This window comes from Rhinoderma darwinii, unplaced genomic scaffold, assembly GCF_050947455.1.
Source record: "Rhinoderma darwinii isolate aRhiDar2 unplaced genomic scaffold, aRhiDar2.hap1 Scaffold_657, whole genome shotgun sequence".
NCBI classification, from domain to species: domain Eukaryota; kingdom Metazoa; phylum Chordata; class Amphibia; order Anura; family Rhinodermatidae; genus Rhinoderma; species Rhinoderma darwinii.
Genome location: NW_027464213.1, coordinates 88,886 through 109,176, shown reverse-complemented (window position 1 = coordinate 109,176; position 20,291 = coordinate 88,886). Strand labels below are relative to the sequence as shown.

Here is a 20,291-nt window from a genome sequence, read left to right as displayed (position 1 = left end):
GGACAGGGCTGCGGAGGTGGTGGATCCTGCAGACTAGGACAGGGCTGTGGAGGTGGTGTATCCTGCGGACTAGGACAGGGTGGCGGTGGATCCTGCGAACTAGGACAGGACTGGGGAGGCGGTGGATCCTGCGGACTAGGACAGGGCGGCGGAGGCGGTGGATCCTGCGGACTAGGACAGGGCTGCGGAGGCAGTGGATCCTGCGGACTAGGACAGGACTGCGGATGCGGTGGATCCTGCGGACTAGGACAGGACTGCAGAGGCGGTGGATCCCGCGGACTGGGACAGGGCTGCGGAGGCGGTGGATCCTGCGGACTAGGACAGGGCTGCGGAGACAGTGGATCCTGCGGACTAGGATAGGACTGCAGAGGTGGTGGATCCTGCGGACTAGGACAGGACTGCGGAGGCGGTGGAACCTGCGGACTAGGACAGGGCTGCGGAGGCGGTGGATCCTGCGGACTAGGACAGGACTGCGGAGGTGGTGGATCCTGCGGACTAGGACAGGACTGCGGAGGTGGTGGATCCTGCGGACTAGGACAGGGCTGCGGAGGCGGTGGATCCTGCGGACTAGGACAGGACTGCGGAGGCGGTGGATCCTGCGGAATAGGACTGGCCTGCGGAGGTGGTGGATCCTGCGGACTAGGACAGGGCTGCGGAGGCGGTGGATCCTGCGGACTAGGACAGCGGAGGATCCCACGGACTAGGACAGGACTGCGGAAGCGGTGGATCCTGCAGACTAGGACAGAGCTGCGGAGGCGGTGGATCCTGCGGACTAGAACAGGACTGCGGAAGCGGTGTATCCTGCGGACTAGGACAGGACTGCAGAGGTGGTGGATCCTGCGGACTAGGACAGGACTGCGGAGGCGGTGGATCCTGCGGACTAGGACAGGGCTGCGGAGATGGTGGATCCTGCAGACTAGGACAGGGCTGTGGAGGTGGTGTATCCTGCGGACTAGGACAGGGCGGCGGTGGATCCTGCGGACTAGGAGAGGACTGGTGAGGCGGTGGATCCTGCGGACTAGGACAGGGCGGCAGAGGTGGTGGATCCTGCGGACTAGGACAGGGCTGCGGAGGAAGTGGATCCTGCGGACTAGGACAGGACTGCGGATGCGGTGGATCCTGCGGACTAGGACAGGACTGCAGAGGCGGTGGATCCCGCGGACTAGGACAGGGCTGCGGTGGATCCTGCGGACTAGGACAGGGCTGCGGAGACGGTGGATCCTGCGGACTAGGATAGGACTGCAGAGGTGGTGGATCCTGCGGACTAGGACAGGACTGCGGAGGCGGTGGATCCTGTGGACTAAGACAGGACTGCGGAGGCGGTGGATCCTGCGGACTAGGACAGGGCGGCGGAGGTGGTGGATCCTGCAGACTAGGACAGGGCTGCGGAGGCGGTGGATCCTGCGGACTAGGACTACGGATGCGGTGGATCCTGTGGACTAGGACAGGACTGCAGAGGCGGTGGATCCCGCGGACTAGGACAGGGCTGCGGAGGCGGTGGATCCTGCGGACTAGGACAGGACTGCGGAGGCGGTGGATCCTGCGGACTAGGACAGGGCTGCGGAGGTGGTGGATCCTGCGGACTTGGACAGGGCTGTGGAGGCGGTGGATCCTGCGGACTAGGACAGGACTAGGGAGGCGGTGGAGCCTGCGGACTAGGACAGGGCGTCGGAGGTGTTGGATCCTGCGGACTAGGACAGGGCTGGGGAGGCGGTGGATCCTGCGGACTAGGACAGGGCTGGGGAGGCGGTGGATCCTGCGGACTAGGAAAGGGCTGCGGAGGCGGTGGATCCTGCAGACTAGGACAGGGCTGCAGAGGCGGTGGATCCTGCGGCCTAGGACAGGACTGCGGAGGCGGTGGATCCTGCGGACTAGGACAGGGCTGCGGTGGAACCTGCGGACTAGGACAGGGCTGCAGAGGCGGTGGATCCTGCGGACTAGGACAGGACTGCGGAGGCGGTGGATCCCGCGGACTAGGACAGGGCTGCAGAGGGGATGGATCCTGCGGACTAGAACAGGGCTGCGGTGGGTCCTGCGGACTAGGACAGCGGAGGCGGTGGGTCCTGCGGACTAGGACAGGACTGCGGATGAAGTGGATCCTGCGGACTAGGACAGTAGAGGTAGTGGATCCTGCGTACTAGGACAGGACTGCGGAGGGGGTGGATCCTGCAGACTAGGACAGGACTGCGGAGGCGGTGGATCCTGCGGACTAGGACAGGACTGTGGAGGGGGTGGATCCTGCGGATTAGAACAGGGCTGCGGAAGCGGTGGATCCTGCTGACTAGGACAGGGCGGCGGAGGTGGTGGATCCTGTGGCCTAGGAGAGGACTGTGGAGGCGGTGGATCCTGCGGACTAGGACAGGGCTGCGGTGGATCCTGCGGACTAGGACAGGGCTGCAGAGGCGGTGGATCCTGCGGACTAGGACAGGACTGCGGAGGCGGTGGATCCCGCGGACTAGGACAGGGCTGCAGAGGGGGTGGATCCTGCGGACTAGAACAGGGCTGCGGTGGGTCCTGCGGACTAGGACAGGACTGCGGAGGCGGTGGGTCCTGCGGACTAGGACAGGACTGCGGATGAAGTGGATCCTGCGGACTAGGACAGTAGAGGTAGTGGATCCTGCGTACTAGGACAGGACTGCGGAGGGGGTGGATCCTGCAGACTAGGACAGGACTGCGGAGGCGGTGGATCCTGCGGACTAGGACAGGACTGTGGAGGGGGTGGATCCTGCGGATTAGAACAGGGCTGCGGAAGCGGTGGATCCTGCTGACTAGGACAGGGCGGCGGAGGTGGTGGATCCTGCGGACTAGGACAGGACTGCAGAGGCGGTGGATCCTGCGGACTCGGACAGGACTGCAGAGGCGGTGGATCCTGCGTACTAGGACAGCGGTGGTTCCTGCGGACTAGGACAGGGCTGCGGTGCGTCCTGCGGACTAGGACAGGGCTGCAGAGGCGGTGGATCTTGCGGACTAGGACAGGGCTGCAGAAGCGGTGGATCCTGCGGACTAGGACAGGGCGGCAGAGGTGGTGGATCCAGCAAACTAGGACAGGAATGCGGAGGCGGTGGATCCTGCGGACTAGGACAGGACTGCAGAGGCGGTGGATCCTGCGGACTAGACCAGAACTGCGGAGGCGGTGGATCCTGTGGACTAGGATAGGACTGCGGAGGCGGTGGATCCTGCGGACTAGGATAGGACTGCAGAGGTGGTGGATCCTGCGGACTAGGACAGGACTGCGGAGGCGGTGGATCCTGTGGACTAGGACAGGACTGCGGAGGCGGTGGATCCTGCGGACTAGGACAGGGCTGCGGAGGTGGTGGATCCTGCGGACTAGGACAGGGCTGTGGAGGTGGTGTATCCTGCGGACTAGGACAGGGCGGCGGTGGATCCTGCGGACTAGGACAGGACTAGGGAGGCGGTGGATCCTGCGGTCTAGGACAGGGCGGCGGTGGATCCCGCGGACTAGGACAGGACTAGGGAGGCGGTGGATCCTGCGGTCTAGGACAGGGCGGCGGAGGTGGTGGATCCCGCGGACTAGGACAGGGCTGCAGAGGGGGTGGATCCTGCGGACTAGAACAGGGCTGCGGTGGGTCCTGCGGACTAGGACAGGACTGCGGAGGCGGTGGGTCCTGCGGACTAGGACAGGACTGCGGATGAAGTGGATCCTGCGGACTAGGACAGTAGAGGTAGTGGATCCTGCGTACTAGGACAGGACTGCGGAGGGGGTGGATCCTGCAGACTAGGACAGGACTGCGGAGGCGGTGGATCCTGCGGACTAGGACAGGACTGTGGAGGGGGTGGATCCTGCGGATTAGAACAGGGCTGTGGAAGCGGTGGATCCTGCTGACTAGGACAGGGCGGCGGAGGTGGTGGATCCTGCGGACTAGGACAGGACTGCAGAGGCGGTGGATCCTGCGGACTCGGACAGGACTGCAGAGGCGGTGGATCCTGCGTACTAGGACAGCGGTGGTTCCTGCGGACTAGGACAGGGCTGAGGTGGGTCCTGCGGACTAGGACAGGGCAGCAGAGGCGGTGGATCTTGCGGACTAGGACAGGGCTGCAGAAGCGGTGGATCCTGCGGACTAGGACAGGGCGGCGGAGGTGGTGGATCCTGCAAACTAGGACAGGAATGCGGAGGCGGTGGATCCTGCGGACTAGGACAGGACTAGGGAGGCGGTGGAGCCTGCGGACTAGGACAGGGCGTCGGAGGTGTTGGATCCTGCGGACTAGGACAGGGCTGGGGAGGCGGTGGATCCTGCGGACTAGGACAGGGCTGGGGAGGCGGTGGATCCTGCGGACTAGGAAAGGGCTGCGGAGGCGGTGGATCCTGCAGACTAGGACAGGGCTGCAGAGGCGGTGGATCCTGCGGCCTAGGACAGGACTGCGGAGGCGGTGGATCCTGCGGACTAGGACAGGGCTGCGGTGGAACCTGCGGACTAGGACAGGGCTGCAGAGGCGGTGGATCCTGCGGACTAGGACAGGACTGCGGAGGCGGTGGATCCCGCGGACTAGGACAGGGCTGCAGAGGGGATGGATCCTGCGGACTAGAACAGGGTTGCGGTGGGTCCTGCGGACTAGGACAGCGGAGGCGGTGGGTCCTGCGGACTAGGACAGGACTGCGGATGAAGTGGATCCTGCGGACTAGGACAGTAGAGGTAGTGGATCCTGCGTACTAGGACAGGACTGCGGAGGGGGTGGATCCTGCAGACTAGGACAGGACTGCGGAGGCGGTGGATCCTGCGGACTAGGACAGGACTGTGGAGGGGGTGGATCCTGCGGATTAGAACAGGGCTGCGGAAGCGGTGGATCCTGCTGACTAGGACAGGGCGGCGGAGGTGGTGGATCCTGTGGCCTAGGAGAGGACTGTGGAGGCGGTGGATCCTGCGGACTAGGACAGGGCTGCGGTGGATCCTGCGGACTAGGACAGGGCTGCAGAGGCGGTGGATCCTGCGGACTAGGACAGGACTGCGGAGGCGGTGGATCCCGCGGACTAGGACAGGGCTGCAGAGGGGGTGGATCCTGCGGACTAGAACAGGGCTGCGGTGGGTCCTGCGGACTAGGACAGGACTGCGGAGGCGGTGGGTCCTGCGGACTAGGACAGGACTGCGGATGAAGTGGATCCTGCGGACTAGGACAGTAGAGGTAGTGGATCCTGCGTACTAGGACAGGACTGCGGAGGGGGTGGATCCTGCAGACTAGGACAGGACTGCGGAGGCGGTGGATCCTGCGGACTAGGACAGGACTGTGGAGGGGGTGGATCCTGCGGATTAGAACAGGGCTGCGGAAGCGGTGGATCCTGCTGACTAGGACAGGGCGGCGGAGGTGGTGGATCCTGCGGACTAGGACAGGACTGCAGAGGCGGTGGATCCTGCGGACTCGGACAGGACTGCAGAGGCGGTGGATCCTGCGTACTAGGACAGCGGTGGTTCCTGCGGACTAGGACAGGGCTGCGGTGCGTCCTGCGGACTAGGACAGGGCTGCAGAGGCGGTGGATCTTGCGGACTAGGACAGGGCTGCAGAAGCGGTGGATCCTGCGGACTAGGACAGGGCGGCAGAGGTGGTGGATCCAGCAAACTAGGACAGGAATGCGGAGGCGGTGGATCCTGCGGACTAGGACAGGACTGCAGAGGCGGTGGATCCTGCGGACTAGACCAGAACTGCGGAGGCGGTGGATCCTGTGGACTAGGATAGGACTGCGGAGGCGGTGGATCCTGCGGACTAGGATAGGACTGCAGAGGTGGTGGATCCTGCGGACTAGGACAGGACTGCGGAGGCGGTGGATCCTGTGGACTAGGACAGGACTGCGGAGGCGGTGGATCCTGCGGACTAGGACAGGGCTGCGGAGGTGGTGGATCCTGCGGACTAGGACAGGGCTGTGGAGGTGGTGTATCCTGCGGACTAGGACAGGGCGGCGGTGGATCCTGCGGACTAGGACAGGACTAGGGAGGCGGTGGATCCTGCGGTCTAGGACAGGGCGGCGGTGGATCCCGCGGACTAGGACAGGACTAGGGAGGCGGTGGATCCTGCGGTCTAGGACAGGGCGGCGGAGGTGGTGGATCCCGCGGACTAGGACAGGGCTGCAGAGGGGGTGGATCCTGCGGACTAGAACAGGGCTGCGGTGGGTCCTGCGGACTAGGACAGGACTGCGGAGGCGGTGGGTCCTGCGGACTAGGACAGGACTGCGGATGAAGTGGATCCTGCGGACTAGGACAGTAGAGGTAGTGGATCCTGCGTACTAGGACAGGACTGCGGAGGGGGTGGATCCTGCAGACTAGGACAGGACTGCGGAGGCGGTGGATCCTGCGGACTAGGACAGGACTGTGGAGGGGGTGGATCCTGCGGATTAGAACAGGGCTGTGGAAGCGGTGGATCCTGCTGACTAGGACAGGGCGGCGGAGGTGGTGGATCCTGCGGACTAGGACAGGAATGCGGAGGCGGTGGATCCTGCGGACTAGGACAGGACTGCAGAGGCGGTGGATCCTGCGGACTAGACCAGAACTGCGGAGGCGGTGGATCCTGTGGACTAGGATAGGACTGCGGAGGCGGTGGATCCTGCGGACTAGGATAGGACTGCAGAGGTGGTGGATCCTGCGGACTAGGACAGGACTGCGGAGGCGGTGGATCCTGTGGACTAGGACAGGACTGCGGAGGCGGTGGATCCTGCGGACTAGGACAGGGCTGCGGAGGTGGTGGATCCTGCGGACTAGGACAGGGCTGTGGAGGTGGTGTATCCTGCGGACTAGGACAGGGCGGCGGTGGATCCTGCGGACTAGGACAGGACTAGGGAGGCGGTGGATCCTGCGGTCTAGGACAGGGCGGCGGAGGTGGTGGATCCTGCGGACTAGGACAGGGCTGCGGAGGCGGTGGATCCTGCGGACTAGGACAGGACTACGGATGTGGTGGATCCTGCGGACTAGGACAGGACTGCAGAGGCGGTGGATCCCGCGGACTAGGACAGGGCTGCGGAGGCGGTGGATCCTGCGGACTAGGACAGGACTGCGGAGGCGGTGGATCCTGCGGACTAGGACAGGGCTGCAGAGGTGGTGGATCCTGCGGACTAGGACAGGGCTGTGGAGGTGGTGGATCCTGCGGACTAGTACAAGGCTGGGGAGGCGGTGGATCCTGCGGACTAGGACAGGACTAGGGAGGCGGTGGAGCCTGCGGACTAGGACAGGGCGTCGGAGGTGTTGGATCCTGCGGACTAGGACAGGGCTGGGGAGGCAGTGGATCCTGCGGACTAGGACAGGGCTGGGGAGGCAGTGGATCCTGCGGACTAGGAAAGGGCTGCGGAGGCGGTGGATCCTGCAGACTAGGACAGGGCTGCAGAGGCGGTGGATCCTGCGGCCTAGGACAGGACTGCGGAGGTGGTGGATCCTGCGGACTAGTACAAGGCTGGGGAGGCGGTGGATCCTGCGGACTAGGACAGGACTAGGGAGGCGGTGGAGCCTGCGGACTAGGACAGGGCGTCGGAGGTGTTGGATCCTGCGGACTAGGACAGGGCTGGGGAGGCAGTGGATCCTGCGGACTAGGACAGGGCTGGGGAGGCAGTGGATCCTGCGGACTAGGAAAGGGCTGCGGAGGCGGTGGATCCTGCAGACTAGGACAGGACTGCGGAGGCGGTGGATCCTGCGGACTAGGACAGGGCTGCAGAGGTGGTGGATCCTGCGGACTAGGACAGGGCTGTGGAGGTGGTGGATCCTGCGGACTAGTACAAGGCTGGGGAGGCGGTGGATCCTGCGGACTAGGACAGGACTAGGGAGGCGGTGGAGCCTGCGGACTAGGACAGGGCGTCGGAGGTGTTGGATCCTGCGGACTAGGACAGGGCTGGGGAGGCAGTGGATCCTGCGGACTAGGACAGGGCTGGGGAGGCAGTGGATCCTGCGGACTAGGAAAGGACTGCGGAGGCGGTGGATCCTGCGGACTAGGACAGGGCTGCGGTGGATCCTGCGGACTAGGACAGGGCTGCAGAGGCGGTGGATCCTGCGGACTAGGACAGGACTGCGGAGGCGGTGGATCCCGCGGACTAGGACAGGGCTGCAGAGGGGGTGGATCCTGCGGACTAGAACAGGGCTGCGGTGGGTCCTGCGGACTAGGACAGGGCTGCAGAGGCGGTGGATCCTGCGGCCTAGGACAGGACTGCGGAGGCGGTGGATCCTGCGGACTAGGACAGGGCTGCGGTGGATCCTGCGGACTAGGACAGGGCTGCAGAGGCGGTGGATCCTGCAGACTAGGACAGGACTGCGGAGGCGGTGGATCCCGCGGACTAGGACAGGGCTGCAGAGGGGGTGGATCCTGCGGACTAGAACAGGGCTGCGGTGGGTCCTGCGGACTAGGACAGGACTGCGGAGGCGGTGGGTCCTGCGGACTTGGACAGGACTGCGGATGAAGTGGATCCTGCGGACTAGGACAGTAGAGGTAGTGGATCCTGCGTACTAGGACAGGACTGCGGAGGGGGTGGATCCTGCAGACTAGGACAGGACTGCAGAGGCGGTGGATCCTGCGGACTAGGACAGGACTGTGGATCCTGCGGATTAGAACAGGGCTGCGGAAGCGGTGGATCCTGCTGACTAGGACAGGGCGGCGGAGGATCCTGCGGACTAGGACAGGACTGCAGAGGCGGTGGATCCTGCGGACTCGGACAGGACTGCAGAGGCGGTGGATCCTGCGTACTAGGACAGCGGTGGTTCCTGCGGACTAGGACAGGGCTGCGGTGGGTCCTGCGGACTAGGACAGGGCTGCAGAGGCGGTGGATCCTGCGGACTAGGACAGGGCTGCAGAAGCGGTGGATCCTGCGGACTAGGACAGGGCGGCGGAGGTGGTGGATCCTGCAAACTAGGACAGGACTGCGGAGGCGGTGGATCCTGCGGATTAGGACAGGACTGCAGAGGAGGTGGATCCTGCGGTCTAGACCAGAACTGTGGAGGCGGTGGATCCTGTGGACTAGGATAGGACTGCAGAGGTGGTGGATCCTGCGGACTAGGACAGGACTGCGGAGGCGGTGGATCCTGTGGACTAGGACAGGACTGCGGAGGCAGTGGATCCTGCGGACTAGGACAGGGCTGCGGAGGTGGTGGATCCTGCGGACTAGGACAGGGCTGTGGAGGTGGTGTATCCTGCGGACTAGGACAGGGTGGCGGTGGATCCTGCGGACTAGGACAGGACTAGGGAGGCGGTGGATCCTGCGGTCTAGGACAGGGCGGCGGAGGTGGTGGATCCTGCGGACTAGGACAGGGCTGCGGAGGCGGTGGATCCTGCGGACTAGGACAGGACTACGGATGTGGTGGATCCTGCGGACTAGGACAGGACTGCAGAGGCGGTGGATCCCGCGGACTAGGACAGGGCTGCGGAGGCGGTGGATCCTGCGGACTAGGACAGGACTGCGGAGGCGGTGGATCCTGCGGACTAGGACAGGGCTGCGGAGGTGGTGGATCCTGCGGACTAGGACAGGGCTGTGGAGGTGGTGGATCCTGCGGACTAGGACAAGGCTGGGGAGGCGGTGGATCCTGCGGACTAGGACAGGACTAGGGAGGCGGTGGAGCCTGCGGACTAGGACAGGGCGTCGGAGGTGTTGGATCCTGCGGACTAGGACAGGGCTGGGGAGGCGGTGGATCCTGCGGACTAGGACAGGGCTGGGGAGGCGGTGGATCCTGCGGACTAGGAAAGGGCTGCGGAGGCGGTGGATCCTGCAGACTAGGACAGGGCTGCAGAGGCGGTGGATCCTGCGGCCTAGGACAGGACTGCGGAGGCGGTGGATCCTGCGGACTAGGACAGGGCTGCGGTGGATCCTGCGGACTAGGACAGGGCTGCAGAGGCGGTGGATCCTGCGGACTAGGACAGGACTGCGGAGGCGGTGGATCCCGCGGACTAGGACAGGGCTGCGGTGGGTCCTGCGGACTAGGACAGGACTGCGGAGGCGGTGGGTCCTGCGGACTTGGACAGGACTGCGGATGAAGTGGATCCTGCGGACTAGGACAGTAGAGGTAGTGGATCCTGCGTACTAGGACAGGACTGTGGAGGGGGTGGATCCTGCAGACTAGGACAGGACTGCAGAGGCGGTGGATCCTGCGGACTAGGACAGGACTGTGGAGGGGGTGGATCCTGCGGATTAGAACAGGGCTGCGGAAGCGGTGGATCCTGCTGACTAGGACAGGGCGGCGGAGGTGGTGGATCCTGCGGACTAGGACAGGACTGCAGAGGCGGTGGATCCTGCGGACTCGGACAGGACTGCAGAGGCGGTGGATCCTGCGTACTAGGACAGAGGTGGTCCCTGCGGACTAGGACAGGGCTGCGGTGGGTCCTGCGGACTAGGACAGGGCTGCATAGGCGGTGGATCCTGCGGACTAGGACAGGGCTGCAGAAGCGGTGGATCCTGCGGACTAGGACAGGGCTGCGGAGGTGGTGGATCCTGCAAACTAGGACAGGACTGCGGAGGCGGTGGATCCTGCGGACTAGGACAGGACTGCAGAGGCGGTGGATCCTGCGGACTAGACCAGAACTGCGGAGGCGGTGGATCCTGTGGACTAGGATAGGACTGCGGAGGCGGTGGATCCTGCAGACTAGGACAGGACTGCGGAGGATCCTGCGGACTAGGTCAGGACTGCGGAGGCGGTGGATACTGCTGACTAGGACAGGACTGCGGAGGCGGTGGACCCTGCGGACTAGGACAGGACTGCGGAGGCGGTGGATCCTGCGGACTAGGACAGGACTGCGGAGGCGGTGGACCCTGCGGACTAGGACAGGGCTGCGGAGGCGGTGGATCCTGCGGACTAGGACAGGGCTGCGGTGGATCCTGCTGACTAGGAGAGGGCGGCGGAGGTGGTAGATCCTGCTGACTAGGACATGACTGCGGAGGCGGTGGATCCTGCTGACTAGGACAGGGCTGCGGAAGCGGTGGATCCTGAGGACAGGACTGCGGAGGCGGTGGATCCTGCTGACTAGGACAGGACTGCGGAGGCGGTGGATCCTACGGACTAGGACAGGGCTGCAGAGGCGGTGGATCCTGCTGACTAGGACAGGGCTGTGGTGGGTCCTGCGGACTAGGACAGGGCTGCGGAAGCGGTGGATCCTGCTGACTAGGACAGGGCTGCGGAGGGGGTGGATCCTGCGGACTAGGACAGGACTGCGGAGGATCCTGCGGACTAGGACAGGACTGCGGTGGGTCCTGCGGACTAGGACAGGGCTGCGGTGGGTCCTGCGGACTAGGACAGGGCTGCGGAGGGGGTGGATCCTGCTGACTAGGACAGGACTGCGGAAGCGGTGGATCCTGCGGACTAGGACAGGGCTGCGGAAGCTGTGGATCCTGCTGACTAGGACAGGACTGCAGAGGCGGTGGATCCTGCGGACTCGGACAGGACTGCAGAGGCGGTGGATCCTGCGTACTAGGACAGCGGTGGTTCCTGCGGACTAGGACAGGGCTGAGGTGGGTCCTGCGGACTAGGACAGGGCTGCAGAGGCGGTGGATCTTGCGGACTAGGACAGGGCTGCAGAAGCGGTGGATCCTGCGGACTAGGACAGGGCGGCGGAGGTGGTGGATCCTGCAAACTAGGACAGGAATGCGGAGGCGGTGGATCCTGCGGACTAGGACAGGACTGCAGAGGCGGTGGATCCTGCGGACTAGACCAGAACTGCGGAGGCGGTGGATCCTGTGGACTAGGATAGGACTGCGGAGGCGGTGGATCCTGCGGACTAGGATAGGACTGCAGAGGTGGTGGATCCTGCGGACTAGGACAGGACTGCGGAGGCGGTGGATCCTGTGGACTAGGACAGGACTGCGGAGGCGGTGGATCCTGCGGACTAGGACAGGGCTGCGGAGGTGGTGGATCCTGCGGACTAGGACAGGGCTGTGGAGGTGGTGTATCCTGCGGACTAGGACAGGGCGGCGGTGGATCCTGCGGACTAGGACAGGACTAGGGAGGCGGTGGATCCTGCGGTCTAGGACAGGGCGGCGGAGGTGGTGGATCCTGCGGACTAGGACAGGGCTGCGGAGGCGGTGGATCCTGCGGACTAGGACAGGACTACGGATGTGGTGGATCCTGCGGACTAGGACAGGACTGCAGAGGCGGTGGATCCCGCGGACTAGGACAGGGCTGCGGAGGCGGTGGATCCTGCGGACTAGGACAGGACTGCGGAGGCGGTGGATCCTGCGGACTAGGACAGGGCTGCAGAGGTGGTGGATCCTGCGGACTAGGACAGGGCTGTGGAGGTGGTGGATCCTGCGGACTAGTACAAGGCTGGGGAGGCGGTGGATCCTGCGGACTAGGACAGGACTAGGGAGGCGGTGGAGCCTGCGGACTAGGACAGGGCGTCGGAGGTGTTGGATCCTGCGGACTAGGACAGGGCTGGGGAGGCAGTGGATCCTGCGGACTAGGACAGGGCTGGGGAGGCAGTGGATCCTGCGGACTAGGAAAGGGCTGCGGAGGCGGTGGATCCTGCAGACTAGGACAGGGCTGCAGAGGCGGTGGATCCTGCGGCCTAGGACAGGACTGCGGAGGCGGTGGATCCTGCGGACTAGGACAGGGCTGCGGTGGATCCTGCGGACTAGGACAGGGCTGCAGAGGCGGTGGATCCTGCGGACTAGGACAGGACTGCGGAGGCGGTGGATCCCGCGGACTAGGACAGGGCTGCAGAGGGGGTGGATCCTGCGGACTAGAACAGGGCTGCGGTGGGTCCTGCGGACTAGGACAGGGCTGCAGAGGCGGTGGATCCTGCGGCCTAGGACAGGAATGCGGAGGCGGTGGATCCTGCGGACTAGGACAGGGCTGCGGTGGATCCTGCGGACTAGGACAGGGCTGCAGAGGCGGTGGATCCTGCAGACTAGGACAGGACTGCGGAGGCGGTGGATCCCGCGGACTAGGACAGGGCTGCAGAGGGGGTGGATCCTGCGGACTAGAACAGGGCTGCGGTGGGTCCTGCGGACTAGGACAGGACTGCGGAGGCGGTGGGTCCTGCGGACTTGGACAGGACTGCGGATGAAGTGGATCCTGCGGACTAGGACAGTAGAGGTAGTGGATCCTGCGTACTAGGACAGGACTGCGGAGGGGGTGGATCCTGCAGACTAGGACAGGACTGCAGAGGCGGTGGATCCTGCGGACTAGGACAGGACTGTGGATCCTGCGGATTAGAACAGGGCTGCGGAAGCGGTGGATCCTGCTGACTAGGACAGGGCGGCGGAGGATCCTGCGGACTAGGACAGGACTGCAGAGGCGGTGGATCCTGCGGACTCGGACAGGACTGCAGAGGCGGTGGATCCTGCGTACTAGGACAGCGGTGGTTCCTGCGGACTAGGACAGGGCTGCGGTGGGTCCTGCGGACTAGGACAGGGCTGCAGAGGCGGTGGATCCTGCGGACTAGGACAGGGCTGCAGAAGCGGTGGATTCTGCGGACTAGGACAGGGCGGCGGAGGTGGTGGATCCTGCAAACTAGGACAGGACTGCGGAGGCGGTGGATCCTGCGGATTAGGACAGGACTGCAGAGGAGGTGGATCCTGCGGTCTAGACCAGAACTGCGGAGGCGGTGGATCCTGTGGACTAGGATAGGACTGCAGAGGTGGTGGATCCTGCGGACTAGGACAGGACTGCGGAGGCGGTGGATCCTGTGGACTAGGACAGGACTGCGGAGGCAGTGGATCCTGCGGACTAGGACAGGGCTGCGGAGGTGGTGGATCCTGCGGACTAGGACAGGGCTGTGGAGGTGGTGTATCCTGCGGACTAGGACAGGGTGGCGGTGGATCCTGCGGACTAGGACAGGACTAGGGAGGCGGTGGATCCTGCGGTCTAGGACAGGGCGGCGGAGGTGGTGGATCCTGCGGACTAGGACAGGGCTGCGGAGGCGGTGGATCCTGCGGACTAGGACAGGACTACGGATGTGGTGGATCCTGCGGACTAGGACAGGACTGCAGAGGCGGTGGATCCCGCGGACTAGGACAGGGCTGCGGAGGCGGTGGATCCTGCGGACTAGGACAGGACTGCGGAGGCGGTGGATCCTGCGGACTAGGACAGGGCTGCGGAGGTGGTGGATCCTGCGGACTAGGACAGGGCTGTGGAGGTGGTGGATCCTGCGGACTAGGACAAGGCTGGGGAGGCGGTGGATCCTGCGGACTAGGACAGGACTAGGGAGGCGGTGGAGCCTGCGGACTAGGACAGGGCGTCGGAGGTGTTGGATCCTGCGGACTAGGACAGGGCTGGGGAGGCGGTGGATCCTGCGGACTAGGACAGGGCTGGGGAGGCGGTGGATCCTGCGGACTAGGAAAGGGCTGCGGAGGCGGTGGATCCTGCAGACTAGGACAGGGCTGCAGAGGCGGTGGATCCTGCGGCCTAGGACAGGACTGCGGAGGCGGTGGATCCTGCGGACTAGGACAGGGCTGCGGTGGATCCTGCGGACTAGGACAGGGCTGCAGAGGCGGTGGATCCTGCGGACTAGGACAGGACTGCGGAGGCGGTGGATCCCGCGGACTAGGACAGGGCTGCGGTGGGTCCTGCGGACTAGGACAGGACTGCGGAGGCGGTGGGTCCTGCGGACTTGGACAGGACTGCGGATGAAGTGGATCCTGCGGACTAGGACAGTAGAGGTAGTGGATCCTGCGTACTAGGACAGGACTGTGGAGGGGGTGGATCCTGCAGACTAGGACAGGACTGCAGAGGCGGTGGATCCTGCGGACTAGGACAGGACTGTGGAGGGGGTGGATCCTGCGGATTAGAACAGGGCTGCGGAAGCGGTGGATCCTGCTGACTAGGACAGGGCGGCGGAGGTGGTGGATCCTGCGGACTAGGACAGGACTGCAGAGGCGGTGGATCCTGCGGACTCGGACAGGACTGCAGAGGCGGTGGATCCTGCGTACTAGGACAGCGGTGGTCCCTGCGGACTAGGACAGGGCTGCGGTGGGTCCTGCGGACTAGGACAGGGCTGCAGAGGCGGTGGATCCTGCGGACTAGGACAGGGCTGCAGAAGCGGTGGATCCTGCGGACTAGGACAGGGCTGCGGAGGTGGTGGATCCTGCAAACTAGGACAGGACTGCGGAGGCGGTGGATCCTGCGGACTAGGACAGGACTGCAGAGGCGGTGGATCCTGCGGACTAGACCAGAACTGCGGAGGCGGTGGATCCTGTGGACTAGGATAGGACTGCGGAGGCGGTGGATCCTGCGGACTAGGACAGGACTGCGGAGGATCCTGCGGACTAGGTCAGGACTGCGGAGGCGGTGGATACTGCTGACTAGGACAGGACTGCGGAGGCGGTGGACCCTGCGGACTAGGACAGGACTGCGGAGGCGGTGGATCCTGCGGACTAGGACAGGACTGCGGAGGCGGTGGACCCTGCGGACTAGGACAGGGCTGCGGAGGCGGTGGATCCTGCGGACTAGGACAGGGCTGCGGTGGATCCTGCTGACTAGGAGAGGGCGGCGGAGGTGGTAGATCCTGCTGACTAGGACATGACTGCGGAGGCGGTGGATCCTGCTGACTAGGACAGGGCTGCGGAAGCGGTGGATCCTGAGGACAGGACTGCGGAGGCGGTGGATCCTGCTGACTAGGACAGGACTGCGGAGGCGGTGGATCCTACGGACTAGGACAGGGCTGCAGAGGCGGTGGATCCTGCTGACTAGGACAGGGCTGTGGTGGGTCCTGCGGACTAGGACAGGGCTGCGGAAGCGGTGGATCCTGCTGACTAGGACAGGGCTGCGGAGGGGGTGGATCCTGCGGACTAGGACAGGACTGCGGAGGATCCTGCGGACTAGGACAGGACTGCGGTGGGTCCTGCGGACTAGGACAGGGCTGCGGTGGGTCCTGCGGACTAGGACAGGGCTGCGGAGGGGGTGGATCCTGCTGACTAGGACAGGACTGCGGAAGCGGTGGATCCTGCGGACTAGGACAGGCTGCGGAAGCTGTGGATCCTGCTGACTAGGACAGGACTGCAGAGGCGGTGGATCCTGCGGACTCGGACAGACTGCAGAGGCGGTGGATCCTGCGTACTAGGACAGCGGTGGTTCCTGCGGACTAGGAAAGGGCTGCGGTGGGTCCTGCGGACTAGGACAGGGCTGCAGAGGCGGTGGATCCGGCGGACTAGGACAGGGCTGCAGAAGCGGTGGATCCTGCGGACTAGGACAGGGCTGCGGTGGGTCCTGCGGACTAGGACAGGGCTGCGGAGGCGGTGGATCCTGCTGACTACGACAGGGCTGCGGAGGGGGTGGATCCTGCGGACTAGGACAGGGCTGCGGAAGCTGTGGATCCTGCTGACTAGGACAGGGCTGCGGAGGTGGTGGGTCCTGCTGACTAGGACAGGACTGCGGAGGCGGTGGACCCTGCGGACTAGGACAGGACTGCGGAGGCGGTGGATCCTGCGGACTAGGACAGGACTGCGGAGGCGGTGGACCCTACGGACTAGGACAGGGCTGCAGAGGCGGTGGATCCTGCTGACTAGACAGGGCTGCGGTGGGTCCTGCGGACTAGGACAGGGCTGCGGAGGGGTGGATCCTGCTGACTAGGACAGGGCGGCGGAGGTGGTGGATCCTGCGGACTAGGACATGACTGCGGAGGCGGTGGATCCTGCTGACTAGGACAGGGCTGCGGAAGCGGTGGATCCTGAGGACAGGACTGCGGAGGCGGTGGATCCTGCTGACTAGGACAGGACTGCGGAGGCGGTGGATCCTGCTGACTAGGACAGGCTGCGGTGGGTCCTGCGGACTAGGACAGGGCTGCGGAGGGGGTGGATCCTGCGGACTAGGACAGGCCTGCGGAGGGGGTGGATCCTGCGGACTAGGACAGGGCTGCGGAGGCGGTGGATCCTGCTGACTAGGACAGGGCGGCGGAGGTGGTGGATCCTGCGGACTAGGACATGACTGCGGAGGCGGTGGATCCTGCTGACTAGGACAGGGCTGCGGAAGCGGTGGATCCTGGAGGACAGGACTGCGGAGGCGGTGGATCCTGCTGACTAGGACAGGACTGCGGAGGCGGTGGATCCTGCTGACTAGGACAGGGCTGCGGTGGGTCCTGCGGACTAGGACAGGGCTGCGGAGGGGGTGGATCCTGCGGACTAGGACAGGCCTGCGGAGGGGGTGGATCCTGCGGACTAGGACAGGACTGCAGAGGCGGTGGATCCTGAGGACAGGACTGCGGAGGCGGTGGATCCTGCGGACTAGGACAGGCCTGCGGAGGGGGTGGATCCTGCGGACTAGGACAGGGCTGCAGAGGCGGTGGATCCTGAGGACAGGACTGCGGAGGCGGTGGATCCTGCGGACTAGGACAGGGCTGCAGAGGCGGTGGATCCTGAGGACAGGACTGCGGAGGCGGTGGATCCTGCGGACTAGGACAGGGCTGCGGTGGGTCCTGCGGACTAGGACAGGGCTGCGGAGGGGTGGATCCTGCGGACTAGGACAGGCCTGCGGAGGGGGTGGATCCTGCGGACTAGGACAGGCCTGCGGAGGGGGTGGATCCTGCGGACTAGGACAGGGCGGCGGAGGTGTTTGGAGTGTTCGGACGCTGATCTCGGGGTGTTCGGAGGGTGTGTACCGCTGATCTCGGAGTGTTCGGAGGGTGGGGACGAGGATCTCGGGGTGTTCGGAGGGAGAGGACGCTGATCTCGGGGTGTTCGGAGGGTGAGTACGCTGATCTCGGAGTGTTCGGAGGGTGGGGACGAGGATCTCGGGGTGTTCGGAGGGTGAGGACGAGGATCTCGGGGTGTTCGGAGGGTGAGGACACTGATCTTGGGTGTTTGGAGGGTGAGGACGCTGATCTCGTGGTGTTCGGAGGGAGAGGACGCTGATCTCGTGGTGTTTGGAGGGTGGGGACGAGGATGTCGGGGTGTTCGGAGGGTGGGGACGAGGATCTCGGGGTGTTCGGAGGGTGAGGACGCTGATCTCGTGGTGTTCGGAGGGTGAGGACGCTGATCTCGTGGTGTTTGGAGCGTGGGGACGCTGATCTCGGGGTGTTCGGAGGGTGAGGACGCTGATCTCGTGGTGTTCGGAGGGTGAGGACGCTGATCTCGTGGTGTTTGGAGGGTGAGGACGCTGATCTCGTGGTGTTTGGAGGGTGGGGACGCTGATCTCGGGGTGTTCGGAGGGTGAGGACGCTGATCTCGTGGTGTTCAGAGGTGAGGACGCTGATCTCGTGGTGTTCGGAGGGTGAGGACGCTGATCTCGGGGTGTTCAGAGGGTGAGGACGCTGATCTCGTGGTGTTCGGAGGGTGACGACGCTGATCTCGGGGTGTTCGGAGGGAGAGGACGCTGATCTCGGGTGTTCGGAGGGTGGGGACGCTGATCTCGGGTGTTCGGAGGGTGAGGACGCTGATCTCGTGGTGTTCGGTGGGTGAGGACGCTGATCTCGGGGTGTTCAGAGGGTGAGGACGCTGATCTCGTGGTGTTCGGTGGGTGACGACGCTGATCTCGGGGTGTTCGGAGGGAGAGGACGCTGATCTCGGGTGTTCGCAGGTAGAGGACGCTGATCTCGTGGTGTTCGGAGGGTGAGTACGCTGATCTCGGGTGTTCGGAGGGTGAGGACGCTGATCTCGGGGTGTTCGGAGGGAGAGGACGCTGATCTCGGGTGTTCGGAGGGAGAGGACGCTGATCTCGGGGTGTTTGGAGGGTGAGGACGCTGATCTCGGGGTGTTTGGAGGGTGAGGACGCTGATCTCGGGGTGTTCGGAGGGAGAGGACGCTGATCTCGGGTGTTCGGAGGGTGAGGACGCTGATCTCGGGGTGTTCGGAGGGAGAGGACGCTGATCTCGGGGTGTTCGGAGGGAGAGGACGCTGATCTCGGGGTGTTTGGAGGGTGAGGACGCTGATCTCGGGTGTTCGGAGGGAGAGGACGCTGATCTCGTGGTGTTTGGAGGGTGAGGACGCTGATCTCGTGGTGTTTGGAGGGTGAGGACGCTGATCTCGTGGTGTTTGGAGGGTGAGGACGCTGATCTCGTGGTGTTCGGAGGGAGAGGACGCTGATCTCGGGGTGTTCGGAGGGAGAGGACGCTGATCTCGGGGTGTTTGGAGGGTGAGGACGCTGATCTCGGGTGTTCGGTGGCTGAGGACGCTGATCTCGGGGTGTTCGTAGGGTGGGGACGCTGATCTCGGGGTGTTCAGAGGGTGAGGACGCTGATCTCGGGGTGTTCGTAGGGTGGGGACGCTGATCTCGGGGTGTTTGGAGGGTGAAGACGCTGATCTCGGGTGTTCGGAGGGTGAGGACGCTGATCTCGGGTGTTCAGAGGGTGAGGACGCTGATCTCGTGGTGTTCGGAGGGAGAGGACGCTGATCTCGGGGTGTTTGGAGGGAGAGGACGCTGATCTTGGGTGTTCGGAGGGAGAGGACGCTGATCTCGGGTGTTCGGTGGCTGAGGACGCTGATCTCGGGCTGTTCGTAGGGTGGGGACGCTGATCTCGGGGTGTTCGGAGGGTGAGGACGCTGATCTCGGGTGTTCGGTGGCTGAGGACGCTGATCTCGGGTGTTCGGAGGGTGAGCACGCTGATCTCGGGTGTTCAGAGGGTGAGGACGCTGATCTCGGGGTGTTCGGACGCTGATCTCGGAGTGTTTGGAGTGTTCGGACGCTGATCTCGGGGTGTTTGGAGGGTGAGGACGCTGATCTCGGGTGTTCGGACGCTGATCTCGGGTGTTCGGAGGGTGAGGACGCTGATCTCGGGTGTTCGGACGCTGATCTCGGGGGGTACATGCTGGGTGTATATTTATTCAGTATTATTGGGGTGTCACTGTTTCCTCCCGGGTTTCCGCCTGGGTAACGGTATGGGGTGTATTCTGGGCCCGTTCTTTATGAGGCTTTTTCCACTCTGATGGCGGGCTGACCTCTGCGGTGCCCCCGGCTCCCCACATCATCTCCAGCCGCCGCTCCTACCTGCCTCCCGTCTACAGCTAGGACTGACTCGTCTCTATGGTTACCAGCGCCCGCCGCAGCTCCACTGATCACGTGTCCTGCTCCGTCCGGGTGATTGGTCGTCTGACTAATGTGGGCGTGGCACCGCCATTTTCTTGAATACCTCGAGCGTCATTTTCTGAAATGTCTTCGGAATTATGGTGGCGCGTTTCATGACGTCATCCCTCTGCGCCTCAGACGAGAACTGACGTCATCACCCACCGACACGAAGCGGCCAACGTGACTGAGATAGCATGGCGGAGCCCAGCGTGCAACTAGCGCAGAGACTGGCGGCCAACGACAAGAAGAGCCGGGACCGGGCGCTGCGCAAACTGCGGCGTTATCTGTTTGCCCGGAGCGCAGACCATGAAGGTGAGGACCCGGGGAGACCTAGAGCCGTGCAGGCGGCGGAGACGGGGGAATCCAAGAGCCAGGGGGCGACCTTGTCCTGCT

At 64.5% G+C, this 20,291-nt stretch overlaps 1 protein-coding gene across 2 annotated transcripts in view; it reads right to left on the bottom strand.

The window, feature by feature from the left end:
• LOC142727954 (heat shock factor 2-binding protein-like) overlaps nucleotides 1-19,989 on the bottom strand; it is a 52,854-nt gene extending 32,865 nt beyond the window's left edge. Inside the window, exon 1 of one of the 2 annotated variants that reach the window (XM_075849073.1) lies at nucleotides 19,772-19,989. In XM_075849073.1, the coding sequence (XP_075705188.1) occupies nucleotides 19,772-19,801 (30 nt within the window). In that variant the 5' untranslated portion in view covers nucleotides 19,802-19,989. The remainder of the gene's footprint in view (nucleotides 1-19,771) is intronic. The other variant, XM_075849074.1, reaches the window with a different exon arrangement.
• Between the last annotated feature and the right edge of the window lie 302 nt (nucleotides 19,990-20,291).